The sequence below is a fragment of the Sciurus carolinensis genome, chromosome 4 (assembly GCF_902686445.1).
Source record: "Sciurus carolinensis chromosome 4, mSciCar1.2, whole genome shotgun sequence".
NCBI lineage: Eukaryota > Metazoa > Chordata > Mammalia > Rodentia > Sciuridae > Sciurus > Sciurus carolinensis.
The window spans coordinates 1,304,819-1,322,492 of record NC_062216.1 but is presented as its reverse complement, the minus strand read 5'-3'; the positions used below and the strand labels follow the sequence as shown (position 1 = coordinate 1,322,492).

Below are 17,674 nucleotides of genomic sequence, written 5' to 3'. Positions count from 1 at the left end.
AGAGCCCTCCCTACACGCCTCAGAGAGCCCTCCTACACACCTCAGAGAGCTCTCCCTACACACCTCAGAGAGCCCTCCCTACACACCTCAGAGAGCCCTCCCTACACACCTCAGAGAGCCCTCCCTACACACCTCAGAGAGCCCTCCCTACACACCTCAGAGAGCCCTCCTACACACCTCAGAGAGCCCTCCCTACACACCTCAGAGAGCCCTCCTACACACCTCAGAGAGCCCTCCCTACACACCTCAGAGAGCCCTCCTACACACCTCAGAGAGCCCTCCCTATACACATCAGAGAGCCCTCCTACACACCTCAGAGAGCCCTCCTACACACCTCAGAGAGCCCTCCTATACCTCAGAGAGCCCTCCTACACCTCAGAGAGCCCTCCATACAAATCAGAGAGCCCTCCCTACACGCCTCAGAGAGCCCTCCTACGCACCTCAGAGAGCCCTCCCTAACACCTCAGAGAGCCCTCCCTACACATCTCAGAGAGCCCTCCCTACACACCTCAGAGAGCCCTCCCTACACACCTCAGAGAGCCCTCCCTACACATCTTAGAGAGCCCTCCCTACACACCTCAGAGAGCTCTCCCTACACACCTCAGAGAGCCCTCCCTACACACCTCAGAGAGCCCTCCCTACACACCTCAGAGAGCCCTCCCTACACACTTCAGAGAGCCCTCCCTACACACCTAGAGAGCCCTCCTACACACCTCAGAGAGCCCTCCCTACACACCTCAGAGAGCCCTCCTACACACCTCAGAGAGCCCTCCCTACACACCTCAGAGAGCCCTCCCTACACACCTCAGAGAGTCCTCCCTACACAACATAGAGAGCCCTCCCTACACACTTCAGAGAGCCCTCCTATACCTCAGAGAGCCCTCCTACACATCTTGGAGAGCCCTCCTACACAGCTCAGAGAGCCCTCCCTACACACATCAGAGAGCCCTCCTACACACCTCAGAGAGCCCTCCCTACACACCTCAGAGAGTCCTCCCTACACAACATAGAGAGCCCTCCTTACACAACATAGAGAGCCCTCCCTACACACCTCATAGAGCCCTCCCTACACACCTCAGAGAGCCCTCCCTACACACCTCAGAGAGCCCTCCCTACACAACATAGAGAGCCCTCCCTACACAACATGGAGAGCCCTCCTACACACCTCAGAGAGCCCTCCTACACACCTCAGAGAGCCCTCCCTACACACCTCAGAGAGCCCTCCCTACACATCAGAGAGCCCTCCTACACACCTCAGAGAGCCCTCCCAACACACCTCAGAGAGCCCTCCCTACACACTTCAGAGAGCCCTCCCTACACACCTCAGAGAGCCCTCCTACACACCTCAGAGAGCCCTCCCTACACACCTCAGAGAGCCCTCCTACACACCTCAGAGAGCCCTCCCTACACACCTCAGAGAGCCCTCCTACACACCTCAGAGAGCCCTCCCTACACACCTCAGAGAGCCCTCCCTACACAACATAGAGAGCCCTCCTACACACCTCAGAGAGCCCTCCCTACACACCTCAGAGAGCCCTCCCTACACACCTCAGAGAGCCCTCCCTACACACATCAGAGAGCCCTCCTACACAACATAGAGAGCCCTCCCTACACAACATGGAGAGCCCTCCTACACACCTCAGAGAGCCCTCCTACACACCTCAGAGAGCCCTCCCTACACACCTCAGAGAGCCCTCCTACACACCTCAGAGAGTCCTCCCTACACACCTCAGAGAGCCCTCCCTACACAACATAGAGAGCCCTCCTACACACCTCAGATAGCCCTCCCTACACACCTCAGAGAGCCCTCCCTACACACCTCAGAGAGCCCTCCCTACACATCTTAGAGAGCCCTCCTACACACCTCAGAGATCTCTCCCTACACACCTCAGAGAGCCCTCCTACACACCTCAGAGAGCCCTCCCTACACACCTCAGAGAGCCCTCCCTACACAACATAGAGAGCCCTCCTACACACCTCAGAGAGCCCTCCCTACACACCTCAGAGAGCCCTCCCTACACACCTCAGAGAGCCCTCCCTACACACATCAGAGAGCCCTCCTACACACCTCAGAGAGCCCTCCCTACACAACATAGAGAGCCCTCCCTACACACCTCAGAGAGCCCTTCCTACACAGCTCAGAGAGCCCTCCCTACACACCTCAGAGAGCCCTTCCTACACACCTCAGAGAGCCCTCCCTACACACCTCAGAGAGCCCTCCCTACACACCTCAGAGAGCCCTCCCTACACATCTTAGAGAGCCCTCCTACACACATCAGAGAGCCCTCCTACACACCTCAGAGAGCCCTCCCTACACAACATAGAGAGCCCTCCCTACACACCTCAGAGAGCCCTTCCTACACACCTCAGAGAGCCCTCCCTACACACCTCAGAGAGCCCTCCCTACACACCTCAGAGAGCCCTCCCTACACATCTTAGAGAGCCCTCCTACACACCTCAGAGAGCTCTCCCTACACACCTCAGAGAGCCCTCCTACACACCTCAGAGAGCCCTCCCTACACACCTCAGAGAGCCCTCCCTACACAACATAGAGAGCCCTCCTACACACCTCAGAGAGCCCTCCCTACACACCTCAGAGAGCCCTCCCTACACACCTCAGAGAGCCCTCCCTACACATCTTAGAGAGCCCTCCTACACACCTCAGAGAGCTCTCCCTACACACCTCTGAGAGCCCTCCTACACACCTCAGAGAGCCCTCCCTACACACCTCAGAGAGCCCTCCCTACACACATCAGAGAGCCCTCCTACACACCTCAGAGAGTCCTCCCTACACAACATAGAGAGCCCTCCCTACACACCTCAGAGAGCCCTTCCTACACAGCTCAGAGAGCCCTCCTACACACCTCAGAGAGCCCTCCCTACACATCAGAGAGCCGTCCCTACACACCTCAGAGAGCCCTCCCTACACATCAGAGAGCCCTCCCTACACACCTCAGAGAGCCCTCCCTACACAACATAGAGAGCCCTCCCTACACACCTCAGAGAGCCCTCCCTACACAACATAGAGAGCCCTCCTACACACCTCAGAGAGCTCTCCCTACACACCTCAGAGAGCCCTCCCTACACACCTCAGAGAGCCCTCCCTACACACCTCAGAGAGCCCTCCCTACACACCTCAGAGAGCCCTCCCTACACACCTCAGAGAGCCCTCCCTACACATCAGAGAGCCTTCCTACACACCTCAGAGAGCCCTCCTACACACCTCAGAGAGCCCTCCTATACCTCAGAGAGCCCTCCTACACCTCAGAGAGCCCTCCATACACATCAGAGAGCCCTCCCTACACGCCTCAGAGAGCCCTCCTACACACCTCAGAGAGCTCTCCCTACACACCTCAGAGAGCCCTCCCTACACACCTCAGAGAGCCCTCCCTACACACCTCAGAGAGCCCTCCCTACACACCTCAGAGAGCCCTCCCTACACACCTCAGAGAGCCCTCCTACACACCTCAGAGAGCCCTCCCTACACACCTCAGAGAGCCCTCCCTACACACCTCAGAGAGCCCTCCCTACACACCTCAGAGAGCCCTCCTACACACCTCAGAGAGCCCTCCCTATACACATCAGAGAGCCCTCCTACACACCTCAGAGAGCCCTCCTACACACCTCAGAGAGCCCTCCTATACCTCAGAGAGCCCTCCTACACCTCAGAGAGCCCTCCATACAAATCAGAGAGCCCTCCCTACACGCCTCAGAGAGCCCTCCTACGCACCTCAGAGAGCCCTCCCTAACACCTCAGAGAGCCCTCCCTACACACCTCAGAGAGCCCTCCCTACACACCTCAGAGAGCCCTCCCTACACACCTCAGAGAGCCCTCCCTACACATCTTAGAGAGCCCTCCCTACACACCTCAGAGAGCCCTCCCTACACACCTCAGAGAGCCCTCCCTACACACCTCAGAGAGCCCTCCCTACACACCTCAGAGAGCCCTCCCTACACACTTCAGAGAGCCCTCCCTACACACCTAGAGAGCCCTCCTACACACCTCAGAGAGCCCTCCCTACACACCTCAGAGAGCCCTCCTACACACCTCAGAGAGCCCTCCCTACACACCTCAGAGAGCCCTCCTACACACCTCAGAGAGCCCTCCCTATACACATCAGAGAGCCCTCCTACACAACTCAGAGAGCCCTCCCTACACACCTCAGAGAGCCCTCCCTACACACCTCAGAGAGTCCTCCCTACACAACATAGAGAGCCCTCCCTACACACTTCAGAGAGCCCTCCTATACCTCAGAGAGCCCTCCTACACATCTTGGAGAGCCCTCCTACACAGCTCAGAGAGCCGTCCCTACACACATCAGAGAGCCCTCCTACACACCTCAGAGAGCCCTCCCTACACACCTCAGAGAGTCCTCCCTACACAACATAGAGAGCCCTCCTTACACAACATAGAGAGCCCTCCCTACACACCTCATAGAGCCCTCCCTACACACCTCAGAGAGCCCTCCCTACACACCTCAGAGAGCCCTCCCTACACAACATAGAGAGCCCTCCCTACACAACATGGAGAGCCCTCCTACACACCTCAGAGAGCCCTCCTACACACCTCAGAGAGCCCTCCCTACACACCTCAGAGAGCCCTCCCTACACATCAGAGAGCCCTCCTACACACCTCAGAGAGCCCTCCCTACACACCTCAGAGAGCCCTCCCTACACACTTCAGAGAGCCCTCCCTACACACCTCAGAGAGCCCTCCTACACACCTCAGAGAGCCCTCCCTACACACCTCAGAGAGCCCTCCTACACACCTCAGAGAGCCCTCCCTACACACCTCAGAGAGCCCTCCTACACACCTCAGAGAGCCCTCCCTATACACATCAGAGAGCCCTCCTACACACCTCAGAGAGCCCTCCCTACACACCTCAGAGAGCCCTCCCTACACAACATAGAGAGCCCTCCCTACACAACATAGAGAGCCCTCCCTACACACTTCAGAGAGCCCTCCTATACCTCAGAGAGCCCTCCTACACATCTTGGAGAGCCCTCCTACACAGCTCAGAGAGCCCTCCTACACACCTCAGAGAGCCCTCCCTACACACCTCAGAGAGTCCTCCCTACACAACATAGAGAGCCCTCCTTACACAACATAGAGAGCCCTCCCTACACACCTCAGAGAGCCCTCCCTACACACCTCAGAGAGCCCTCCCTACACACTTCAGAGAGCCCTCCTACACACCTCAGAGAGCCCTCCCTACACACCTCAGAGAGCCCTCCTACACACCTCAGAGAGCCCTCCTACACACCTCAGAGAGCCCTCCTACACACATCAGAGAGCCCTCCCTACACACCTCAGAGAGCCCTCCCTACACAACATAGAGAGCCCTCCCTACACAATATGGAGAGCCCTCCTACACACCTCAGAGAGCCCTCCCTACACACCTCAGAGAGCCCTCCCTACACATCAGAGAGCCCTCCTACACACCTCAGAGAGCCCTCCCTACACACCTCAGAGAGCCCTCCTACACACCTCAGAGAGCCCTCCCTACACACCTCAGAGCGCCCTCCTACACACCTCAGAGAGCCCTCCCTACACACCTCAGAGAGCCCTCCCTACACACCTCAGAGAGCCCTCCCTACACAACATAGAGAGCCCTCCTACACACCTCAGAGAGCCTTCCTACACACCTCAGAGAGCCCTCCCTATACACATCAGAGAGCCCTCCCTACACACTTCAGAGAGCCCTCCTACACACCTCAGAAAGCCCTTCCTACACAGCTCAGAGAGCCCTCCTACACACCTCAGAAAGCCCTCCCTACACATCAGAGAGCATTCCTACACACCTCAGAGAGCCCTCCCTACACAACATAGAGAGCCCTCCTACACACCTCAGAGAGCCCTCCTACACACCTCAGAGAGCCCTCCCTATACACATCAGAGAGCCCTCCCTACACACTTCAGAGAGCCCTCCTACACACCTCAGAGAGCCCTCCCTACACATCAGAGAGCCCTCCCTACACACATCAGAGAGCCCTCCTACACACCTCAGAAAGCCCTCCCTACACATCAGAGAGCCCTCCCTACACACCTCAGAGAGCCCTCCTACACACCTCAGAGAGTCCTCCCTACACATCAGAGAGCATTCCTACACACCTCAGAGAGCCTTTCCTACACACCTGAGAGAGCATTCCTACACACCTAGGAGAGCCCTCCTGTACTGCTCTGACCGCCCTTCCCATATCAGTTACAGAAGAGCAGGAATGAGGAGGGGCACTTTCATGGCCTTTCACTCAGATACCAATGGGGGCTTCATGTATCCCCAGCTGTAAGCCAGGCTCAGTCACTCCAGAAGGTTTGCGTCATTGAGCTCTGTATGTCACAGCAGATCCATTAGCTGGTGTCTACATTCTATTTTAGATGTGAAGCTGTTTACCAGTTCCTCTTGCAACCCAGTGATCCTATGTTCCAATAGCTAGCAAACCAGATGCAGCGAATGCGTTCTCGATGCTTGTTTGAAACACTTTTCAGCCTATGGTAAAGCAATCGCTAATTTCTCAATTTTGTCTTTATACAAGAGCCATGATTATTCCATCTCGGGGGCTCTCTGGGCTTTCATTAACTGCTAAAGGGAAGGTCTATAAATTTTTGTATTTTGGCCTAATAAAATCTATGTCCCTGTGACATTGAATTAGAATCACTGGAGCAACTAGAGAATTACCAATTAAATATCAATAATTGTACTGACAGGCAACAAATCAAATCTCCAGTAAGTGATTTTCGTTATCTATTCCAGAATGACCCTGAGAACTGCAGTGGAGACTCTCTTTCACGTGTTTTACGAAAACTGTGACCTCGGACACAGAAGGGCTTTCACCTGCACACGGAGAACAGCGGGTGTGGGCGCCTCCTGGCCCAGCTATTCCTGAGTGACCATGAACCAGGGGCATGGGACCTGGTGGGTCCTGAGGATGACAAAAGCAGGAATGCACACCTTCTGTGTGCTCAGAGGTGCCGTTTGAGGATTCAGAATACTGAGCGTTGCTTTTGGGTTTTGGGTTTGCTTGTTTGTTTGTTTGGGGTTTTTTCAGTGCTGAGGATTGGTCCCCAAGCCTTGCACACATGAGGCCAGCAATCCACCCTGAGTCACGTCCGGATACAAGGCCACTCCAACCTCTGACACTGCAGGGACCATCACATGGCCAGGAGAGGCAGGACGGTGGGGGGACAGCAGTGGCCAGCAGGTCGACAGGGATGCGTTGCGCACCCTCTGGCGCTCCTGTGCCTGCCCTGAGGAGTGGGGTCGTGCCCTCCCTGCGTGACTGTTCTCTGCTCCAGCTCTGCACACTGCAGCTGCTCTCACCTTGCCTTCCATTATGGTCACCACATCAGGCAGGCCGCCAATCACCTTCCCGCGATCTGCAACAGGAAAGCGACGTGTTGGGAAGGCACTGAGAGTGTGTTCCCTGGCACCCTGTGGCGCCAAGGTGGAAATGGGAGGGGGCATGTGCTCCCTGGGAGGGGACAGGGCAGAGGAAGATTCATCCTCGGTGGGGGAGGCCCCGAAGGCCAGGGCCAAGCAGACCGGGGCAGCAAGCTCTATGCAGGGCAGGCGACATGCTCCAGAGGAAATGTGGGATGTGAACCCCAGGGCGACAGAGGAGTGCACCCACCACTCAGGCCAGAGGAAAGGGGTCCCCGTGTGGGGAGCAGCTTTCGCAAGGGCAGGTGGAAGACAGGAGAAAGGTCCAGGTTAAGAGCGAGTCTAGAAGGAGGCTGGGGCTGCACAGGACACACTTGAATCGGGGCAGGAACGCTCGCCACTCATTATCTGATACACCAGATTGATCATGGAAAACTGCACCCTCGCCACCCAAGGTCATGCCCCATCCTGCTATCATCCCACGTGTACTTACTCTTCTCTGCAAAAGCCGCAGCCCTAAACACCAAGGGGAGGAGAGAGAGAGAGAGAGCTGAGGTGTGGTGCTGTCAAGAAGCACCACACAGAAGCTAAGTGGCGTTTGCACAGAACCTAGCAAATCTGGTTCCTTTAGATCATCTCAGGGCTGCCTGTGACTCCTAAAGCCACGTGAGCCCTGTGTGAGCCACATTTACCCTGAATTGCTTAAGGAATAATGACGAGAAAAAAGTCTGCTCATGTTCAGCACACATGTCTTTCCAAAAGTCCTTTATCACGGTTGGCTGAACCCAGGGATGTGGACCCTATGCACACGGAAGGCTGATGTTGACATTTCCTGACCTCCTGCGCCAGCCAGATGCTGGAACACACAGGGAAGGTCAGCATGCAAACCCGCCAGTTGGAGAAATGTACTTTCTTTCACCAAATTTGCCAGATCACGTTGCAGACTTTCAGGGTGACTCTGAATTGTTGGTCTGGGTTTATCTCACTTGTGCAGGAACCTGCTCAGTAGATGCGACCAACACTAGTGAGGACGGTGCTTGTTTGAATCCTTTAAGACTCAGGCATGCAGAAATCCCAAATGTTCATTTAAAGGTGGTTCTGCATGATGTGTCACCATGGTCGCAATGATTTCAGAAATTCTTAACCATTTGGAGGAAGCAGGGTCACAATGACTCTGGAAAGTCGACTCATAAGTGCATTTCTAGTCTAGAAGAAAGCTGCCCTGAGCTACCCGAGTTGCCACTTTGACCCCGAGAACAGCACTTTCTTGGGGTCACCTGGGCGTTCACAGACATCCCCTCACATAGCCAAAATACCCGAGGCAGCGGACCACTGTCTGATGGAATAATAATCACACGAGCAGGTCTTACTTGAGTTGCTGGAACTCTGCAAAGGCCTCGTCGAAGGCTGCAAAGGAAGAGTGGCAGGTCAGTGGCCATGGAGCGCTCACTCCTGCAGTGCTCACTCCTGCAGTGCTCACTCCTGCCGCAGCCCTCCCACTAGGCTTGATCCCCAGAACGGAAGGGCCCAGAGAGTGACGGACTACCCAGAAGTGGTTTCCTCCAAACGGAAACCACACGCTCGGGTCGCTGGCACATCACTTCGGTTTTGGGATCATCTGGATGGATCGCCGGGTATAAAGCATGGGGTGCTGACGCGCACGTCCCTCACCTTGTCCAGACAGGTCGAGTGAGCGATGATGGTTGTCTTTGCCGTCAAAAATCTCGAAAGTGTATTTGCCTTTGTCCTTCTCGGTGGGCTCACAGATCTGCAGCCAGGCCATCTCCTCACTGCCTCCTATCCGCATGTGCTCGCTGGATGCGATCTTAGCATCTCTTTAAAGAGGTCACAGCAACACTTTGATTCAGTGTCTGCGTCAGACGCACAGCCGGGGGCAATGCTGCACTTCGGGGTGGGGCCTTGCTCAGGAATGCTAATGGCACGGGAGGCGTTATGGCTACTACGATTTCACCAAGAACATCAGTGACTCAGACCTGACACCTCCTACAATGAAACTACTTAATTTTCAAGATACATTAGTATGTAATATACACTGGTCACAACACAACGAACTTCAAAATACGTCACACAGTGTGGCAACTCCTCAAAGAAACTGGAAGTGAATCTGCTATGTTCCAGCAACGCGCTGCTGGGAACGTCCCACAAGACTTGGAAGGAGGGGCGCAGCAGGCACGTGTGCACCCAGCGCACGGCCACACCGTGCACACAGCCAGATGCGGGCAACCGCGTCCACTGAGGGACAATGGATGAACAGAGGCGGTCTACCCCACGGCAGGACTCACTCAGCCCCAGGTGGGAGAGGACCTTCCCACTGGGCACAACAGGAATGACCCCCAAGGACACCATGCTGAGGGGACAACCAGACACAGGAGGATGGCCACCCTGGGCCCACTTAGAGCAGGCCCAGAGACAGAGGCAGCTGGTGCTGCCAGGGCGTGGGGAGGGCCAGGAGCCAGCGTTCAGGGGGGACAGAGCTTCGGTTGCATGAGGTGGACGAGCTCTGGAGGGTGGTGGGGCAGTGCGCCCAGTGTGACCGCACTGTGCCTTGCCAACGGCTGACGCCTCGCCTGTATTCCACCACAGCTTTTTAAAGCTCGACTTGAGGACCAGGTGCCACCTGCCTTCCAAGGCAGCGTGAGCTGTCATGTGTGTGAGGCCAGCCTGTTTGGACGGGCATGCTAGACTATCCCCAAAGTCACTGTGAGCTGGGGACAAGAGACAGACTTACAGAGGTCACAGGCACAGGGAAACAGAGTCCCGGGGCCACACCGGCACCAGGGGACAGGTCTCTTTCTCTCACACACCAGGGGCAGGAAGCAGAGGCCACCATGACTTTAGCCAGGTAGGGATTCTGCAGAGAACCGGCCTCGAACTCACAGTGTGTCTTATCTTCCCTGCAGGAGCCAAAACGTGGGTTCAGCTGACAAAAGGAACCTGCAGTCTTCTCACCAGGTGCCTTCCCCTCCGCCACTCTCCTTCCACGAGTGTGGCCAAGCCCACAACGAGGCATGGCTCTGCCGCTTTCCCACAGACAGACTGAGCCCTCGCAGGGGACGCTCGCAGTGTGGGGCCACGGCCACGCTCCACAGGGCAGGCCACCCACGTGGAGGAGGCCAGGCGAGGAGAGAGGACGAGGGGCTTCCTGGAGAGCCACCTCCAGTGGGGCTGGAAGGGCATGAGTGCGGACAGCAGAGCCCCCTGCAGGAGGAAGCCCAGGGGGCTGCAGGGGCCAGGCCAGGGGGCAGCTCCTGGGCTTCCGCCCGACCTCAGGGAATTGGCTCTGACCCCCTGCATAACAGGGACGAGGTAGCGCCCACCTCCCGGGGCTGATAGGAGCTCAGTGGGTCAGGTCCGCTGTCTGGCACAGAGTGGTCATTCAAGGCACAGTGGACATCTCCCTTTCCTTCATTAGTGCCCCATACCAGGAAGGGTGGGAAATCTCACTAGACAATCCGGGGAGTCTCTCTGCAGACCACAGACCCTGCAGGAAGCCCACCAAAGCCTCATTAAGGACAGCCCAGGCCTGGTGGCCCTGCGTAGTGCCCTCTTCCTGTGTTGCTACTTAAGGGCTCTTCTGATAGCCAAGCAGAGTGTCTACTTTCAGTGGCCAAGCCTTGCATCAGCAACGGACTACAACCACAGAGCAGCTGAATGCAAAGTTCAGAGTTGTTCAACAGTCAAACAGTGAAGTGCATCTAAAAGTACATTGCTTTCAGCTTACACCGCAACTCGAGGTCCAAAGGAACACCTGGTTATAAAACTCAAGCTCAAGAAGTGCCTGCTTTACTGTGTAACAAATTCCGTTTGGAGAAGAGCAAACAGAAATGATGCCACTTTAACACATTGGGAATTGGCAGTCATTCCTGCCTGTGTACCGATGACTCTTCATCAGATGCTGCAGTGGTGGCTCAGGTCTGAGCACTGTGCCCCTGTCTGTTGGCAATCAACGCCCTCAGGAGTCTCGCTGCCACTCAAGAGAGCCGGGTGGGAATTGCACACTCGCACTCGATTTCTGCTCTTCACTTACTACTTGGGTGACCTTGGACAAAATGACATATTTCTCTCACTAGACCTCAACTTCCTCATCTCTAACACGGGACATCAACACCCAAGTCACAGGGCACCTGTGAGCATTGCGTGAAGTGATGTGTCAGGTGTGGGGTGCAAGGGCCCGTGAGCTGGAGCTGAGGTGACACATCCACACAGCTGTGCGTGCTCATGCAGGAGTGTGTGGGCGTGGGTGGTCTCTGAGCCCCCAGGCCCAGCACAGAGCACAGTCAGACGAAGCTGAAGGGGTGCACCTTCCCAGGCCTGGACACGCCACAGCCGGATACACAGCCAGATGCAGGACACAAGTTGCACCTGTATCTGGCTCTCCATGAGACACACTGCCATAAAGAAGGTTCGGGAGGCTGAGGCAGGAGGTCCAAATTCAAAGCCAGCCTCAGCAACTTAGCAAAGCCCTAAGCAACTTAGCAAGACCCTGTCTCAAAATAAAAAATTAAAATACGGACTGGGAATGTAACTCAGTTGTTAAGCACCTCTGCATTCAATTCCTTGTATAAAGAAAAGAAGGAAGCACAGAGAAGGGTGATGGAGCCTGGGTCCAGGGGGGTTGACTCAGCTGGAAACAGATCCACTGCCTTAACAAAGAAGTCCCATAAACAAGTAATCACAAAGTGTACAGCGTGTTAGTCCCCTGCTCCAATACACCTTTCTACCAAGATCCTCCACACGGATCTGGGCCGAGTCCACTGTGCTGGCTTTCACACTCAAAAGCCCAGCAGTGCCCGCTCCACGCGGAGCCGCCAAGCTCTGAGGGCCGCACCACAGCGTCCCAGGCAAGGCATGGTGCGCCAAACTCAACAGAAAAGCACAGGAACGCGGGTCCTCCTAGAACTACGATTTGCTCACAGCTAGACCCACCCATACAAAATAATATTTTTTAAAAATGAGATGTTTATGACCACTGTTTCCCTTCTGGAATCCAGATGAGGCAAAGGCAATGTCTAAAGGCACGCGTGGACACCTGGACAGTCAACGAGAGCGTGAGATCGGGACAGCCTGGAGACACAGCCCTCAGACAGCCCTGGCCTCTGGTTACAGAGGGGCAGCAGGTCAGCGGTGGCTCCATCAGCCCCTCCTCAGCCCTCCCATCAGCAGCTGTGTGCTCGGGACGGTGATCCTGACACAGAGACCCTGGGACTTCAGTGCCACTTGGCTGCTCTCAGGTGCAAGCCTGCAGCTCAGATCTGAGGGCCACACCCCAGTGGCAGGGCCCCCTGTGTACGGCTGAGGGACGTCCACACAGTTGCTTTATCGGTGACGGGACCCCAGAGGAGCAGGGCATGGACCGTGCTGCTCACGCCTGCAGCACGGTTTCAGCTTCTGGGCCTGTTCGGGCTGAGCGTGTCGAGTGGGGCCTGCTGGGAACCTGCAGCCTGGCTTCCAGGAGGCGCTCTGTCTTACCTCCCTGCCCACCCTGGCCAGGCACAGCAGGAGCACCCTGGACATGAGGAAACTCCCAGCACCTGCTGGAGAGGCGGGCGTTCCTCCTCTTCCTTCGCAGACCCTCCCCAGAGCCAGCTCGGCCCCCACCCCAGCCCAGGGCTGCCACGATGGCTGAGAACTGAAGTCACGCCCGTCCCGGCAGTGCCGTGCAGAGCCCCATCCTGACCACACGCCTGGGCCACAGTGCCGCCCACACACTCACTTGTGGTACCAGTTGACCTTCATTTCCTCCGTGAAGTACTTCATGAAGCACTGGAGCCGGATCCCCTCCGGGGTGCACAGTATCTTCAGTGGAGAGGCGGATGCTCCTGAGACGACAGAACCACACGGATCTCAGGGAAGCGGCGTGGGACATCCACGGCGGCAGGCTGGGGGTGTTCTATGTAGAACACTCTGAATGTTCTAAATGTGTGTCACATGAATTCCCTTCGTTTGCCAATAGTGAGGAGGGGTAGAAGCACCGTGCCGAGCCTCCTCACACCCTGCTGTAACCACACTATCTTACCTTTGCTGATGACCCACGCTCCAGCGAGGGAATGCCCTAGTCTGTGTAAACCTCCTCGGCTCTATTTCCATGACTCTCTCAACTTCCAGCAGGCAGCTCCCAGGCGCACCTGCTCCTGTCCTGCACTCACCCTGCTCAGGCCGTGCCCATTCTGATTCCCGACACCCGGGGGTGTCCACCTGCACTCCCACCCTCTCGATTGAGTGTGGTGGAATCTGCAGCCAGAGGCTCATGGGCCTCATTCCCGTGTGGCGTTCACTCATTGGCTGAGCAGTTGTCAGGCCAGAACGATTTGAAAAGCCCTTTGCTAAACACCCAGGGCTTTAGAAGAGAAGTGGCATCTGCCCCAGCTGCTTAGCTTCAGAGGAAGAGTCGGAACGGCATGAACCACAGAGTAGTGTGGAAAACCCGCACCCGCTGGTCTGGAGCTTACGTGTTGTGGAAAGTCAGTCAAGGGGTGATGGGCGTTGAGGAGATGGAGGGTTAGGTTCGTCCTCCACCATCAGAATTCCCCGAGCAAGTGGACAGAAGGAAAATCTAAGCACCACCCCCAATGGCCCTCGAGCAGCCTGTGCCCTGTGTGAATGAGAAGCTTCCGGAGAGGGCAAGGAGAGACTGCCTCCCACCAGCCTGGTCTACCTCACAGAGTGGGGTGTGACCATGAAGATCACAGGTCCGTGAACAACCAGAGTAGGCTTCGAGATGCAGTGTGGACAAGACAATCTCACGAGAATCCCAGACAGTGTGTCAGACTGCAGAGGACCTGGTGCGCAGCCGCGGGCTTCTGCTGGGGTCCTGGCTGCGGCCGGCTGAGCATGCAGATCAACCACCTGACTGCCTGGGTCTCAGCTACTTGATCAGAAGACACAAACTATGTACTCTCTAAAGAGCCTACAGTAGTAGAATTATATAACTGTCAGCATAAAGCACCATGTAAATATATTATGATTGAATTATTAACCCATATTTCCATGGAAGGGCACTTCAAGAAAATTTATTTGCAAAGCTAAAATTAGTTTGATACATGTGACACAAAGTCAGAGTTTGAAAAATTCATTATTGCTATTCATCATTTGAAATAAAGATGCTGATAACAAATTGGGATAAAGCAATTGTTCAGATTAACCAAAGGCATATTGGAAGAGGTGATAAGGTCCAGCCTGGGTTTTTAAAAGCAGACTCCAGACCCAACATGGAAAGCCTGAAGGGAGCACCACGGGAGCTGCAGGAGCACTGTGGCCCCCAACTTTGTCCCCAAGCAGCACACGCCCCCGCAGGAAAGAGAGTTTAGCATGCAAAGCAACTCCAAAAGTGCGCACTTGCTTACCACAGACCCGACTCATGGCCAAGATCATGTCCTCATACACTGGAAGGGAGAAGGGAGAGCACCGTGACCACACGTCATCTCCACAGAAAGCAGCCTCTCCCACACCGCATCAGACACCAGAGACCACGCCGCTCATCGGAGAAACGAAGTGTCAAAATAGCAGTATTTGCCCATGAAGGCTCACGTGGGCCGTGAATCTGTCCAGCCCATTCTCTTTTCAAACACGGGGCAGGAACGCTTTGTTCAATATGAACCCGGCTCTAGGTCTAACTGACTCTCCGTCACAGCCGCCAGCACCCCGCTCTGCTGAGGGTGGGAGGGGCTGGCTTCCGGAGAAGGACCGCTGACCAGTCCCCTAAGCACAGGGGACCCACCCGTTTCCCTGAAACTCCCCAGCAGCTCTCAATGCAACGGAGGCAGGAACAGGTTTCCTTCTAGGCTCAGAGACAGTGTGGGCAGCAGCGGAGGACACAGCCTGCGCTTGCCAGCACCGTTGTCCTGGGGACAGGGTGATTCCGGGTAGGACGGGGCTCCTTTACCTTTGCCAGCTATGTCAAGGGTAGACACGTCTTGACCTCTGTCATCTTTCAAGGTCGCCTTGTATTCACCGTGGTCCTTCTTGGACAACTACGAATGAAGCACACCCCATATTCACGTACCATCAATACCGGGGCATGAAATGTAGCAAATGCTAACCCATTTTCCCTGCAGACCATGGGGTTTCAGGATGCGCACCGGAAGACTCTCAGGAATCCTAAGTTGCTCTGCTTCTGTTTACCTAACACACAGTACCTTTGGGATGAGCAGCTCACAGACCCCTTTCTCCAGATCAGGCAACGTCTCAGTTTCATACAGAACATCGTCCTTGAGCCACTTGAAAACTGTTTCCTTCTTGGTGTTTGCAACCTGCAAAACAGAAATCTCAAGTGTAGCACATGCATCACCCTGGCTGGTCAAAAGACTTGAAGACTGTGAATCACAGGTCTTACACACACACACACACACACACACACACACACACACACTCATGCTCTCAGATGCCTTCCTCCTCTTGGGACCCGCACGTGTGAGGTCAGTGCTTGGCCACTGAGCTTCGCCCCAGCCCAGTACTTCTCAGGGCAATACTTTCCTAAATTCCCACCCCACAGATGCACCCAGGAAGAGTCACCCCATCACTCGGGACCATGAAATCAGACCTTTTGGTTCATGGAAATGCCTCTAATGAGGACAAGCCGTTAGCGATGTGCCTTACTCAAAGACAGCTCGACTGTCCTGGAGACCTTGAAACTGCTCAGTGGCTGCTGCTGGCAGGGGGACGCTCCCGGTGCGGCCATGCAGAGGGACTGGGCGTGAGCCAGGAGCTGGCTTGGAGGAGCCCAGGCACGGGCACCCTGGATACGGCTCTGGACTGGGTGGTGGGGAGCACAGTGCTCTGTTTCTGGGTAGGAAACAAGTGCTCTGCTCTGCCCAAGGCTGGCAGCTGTGTCCCTGACCCTGGTGAACCAGGACAGGATGTGACCAGCAAGGATGTGACCACAGGTGCTCAGGAACCCTGACTGGTCTGACTGAGCCGCCACGCAGCACGCCGCAGGGTTCCCACAGCAGGCGTGGCCACTGCGTCATCGACCGCAACGCCAAAATACAGTCCCCATAAAGCAGGGGTTCTGCCCGCCCAGTCACCGAGTGGGGAGCCAGCCTGTCATGGAGAAGTCATTCCACAGCGTCTGAGGAACACACGGGGACAAGCACCCAGGGGCCTAAAATGTCAGGACCTCGGTGTTCGCACCCACGGTGGACGGAGGCACAGGTCTGGGGGTCAACGCCTCCCTCCTGGCTTGGCACTGCCCCCTCTGTGCCCCCTGCAGTGGTGCCCATCATCACGGTCACTCACAGCCTCAAGTCAGTACTGTCTCCCCTCATCTGTTCAAACGTTTTAAATTGTTGGTCTTTGTGTGTGAAGTAAAGGTCTTTCCAATGGCCTTCAGCTTGAAACACATTCTCAATTAATTCACTTTCCTATCAGTTCTTACCCCCCGAATGGCCCTTGCTGTCCTCTGAACACCTGCAGCTCCTCTCCTGCCTGTTAAATCTGGGCGGCCGCAGGTGCATGCAGCCGAAGGCAGACAGGGCCTCGGTGCTCTTGGGTGACTCCTGAGCTGAGCGCTCTCCAGTTACCCCTCCTGCTGTGGGAAAACTTCTAACAGATCCTCTTCAGCTTATGATGCAAGTTTCTCTTGACTCTTTAAAAAATGCTTTTCTGTGAAGTCATAACATGACTATATCTGCACATAAACTAGCCTCCCCATAACATAAATAAACATAAATATTTAAACATAAATAAAGTTTAAAATAGCCACCTGCCACAGTATCATTAATAAAAAAAGAAAAGGTGGAAGACTTGTCCACAGAATCTCAGGATTGACAGATAGGTGGGTATGTAAGTTCAGTGCATTAAATTGCAAAAATACTCAAATCGCAAGCAGTATTTATTTAGTTTCTCCAACATCTGGACATAGGGTAGTTTTAAATATCTGCAAAGGGTAACGCACCACTTAGATGACATCAGAGTCCCCAGGGAAGCAGAACTCATTTCTGCGGCTGCCCACAGGGTGTGCGTGTCCCTGGGTTCCCCAGCAGTCAGAAGAGCAGAGCCAGCATACCGAGCACCTGCCTCACGTGTGCTAAGCCGCCTGCTGCCCAGCGGACTGACTCTGTGACGCTGGCGTCTAGGAGGTGCATACCTCTCCACACAGGGTCATCACTGGGAAGACTGCTGTTTTACCAGCATGAAGAGCTAAGTAAACAGCACCCTTGGTCATCCAGGGCATCTTCCCCTTAACCACCCCTTGTGCTCCCCACGTGTGAGTCAGTCCTGCTAAAGAGCTCTCTTGCCGTTCTTTACAAGCAAACTCCTTTTACAAGTGTTTCTGC

General features: G+C 55.4%; 1 protein-coding gene across 2 annotated transcripts in view; it reads right to left on the bottom strand.

Moving 5' to 3' along the window:
* Positions 1 to 17,674, bottom strand: part of Myom2 (myomesin 2) — a 115,743-nt gene that overhangs the window by 29,143 nt on the left and 68,926 nt on the right. For both annotated transcript variants that reach the window (XM_047550392.1, XM_047550393.1), the window contains 8 exons: positions 15,536 to 15,649; positions 15,283 to 15,370; positions 14,744 to 14,782; positions 13,114 to 13,219; positions 9,051 to 9,214; positions 8,750 to 8,786; positions 7,873 to 7,895; positions 7,320 to 7,375 (listed from right to left, as the gene is read on the bottom strand). In XM_047550392.1, coding sequence (XP_047406348.1) covers positions 7,320 to 7,375; positions 7,873 to 7,895; positions 8,750 to 8,786; positions 9,051 to 9,214; positions 13,114 to 13,219; positions 14,744 to 14,782; positions 15,283 to 15,370; positions 15,536 to 15,649 — 627 coding nt within the window. The remainder of the gene's footprint in view (positions 1 to 7,319; positions 7,376 to 7,872; positions 7,896 to 8,749; positions 8,787 to 9,050; positions 9,215 to 13,113; positions 13,220 to 14,743; positions 14,783 to 15,282; positions 15,371 to 15,535; positions 15,650 to 17,674) is intronic.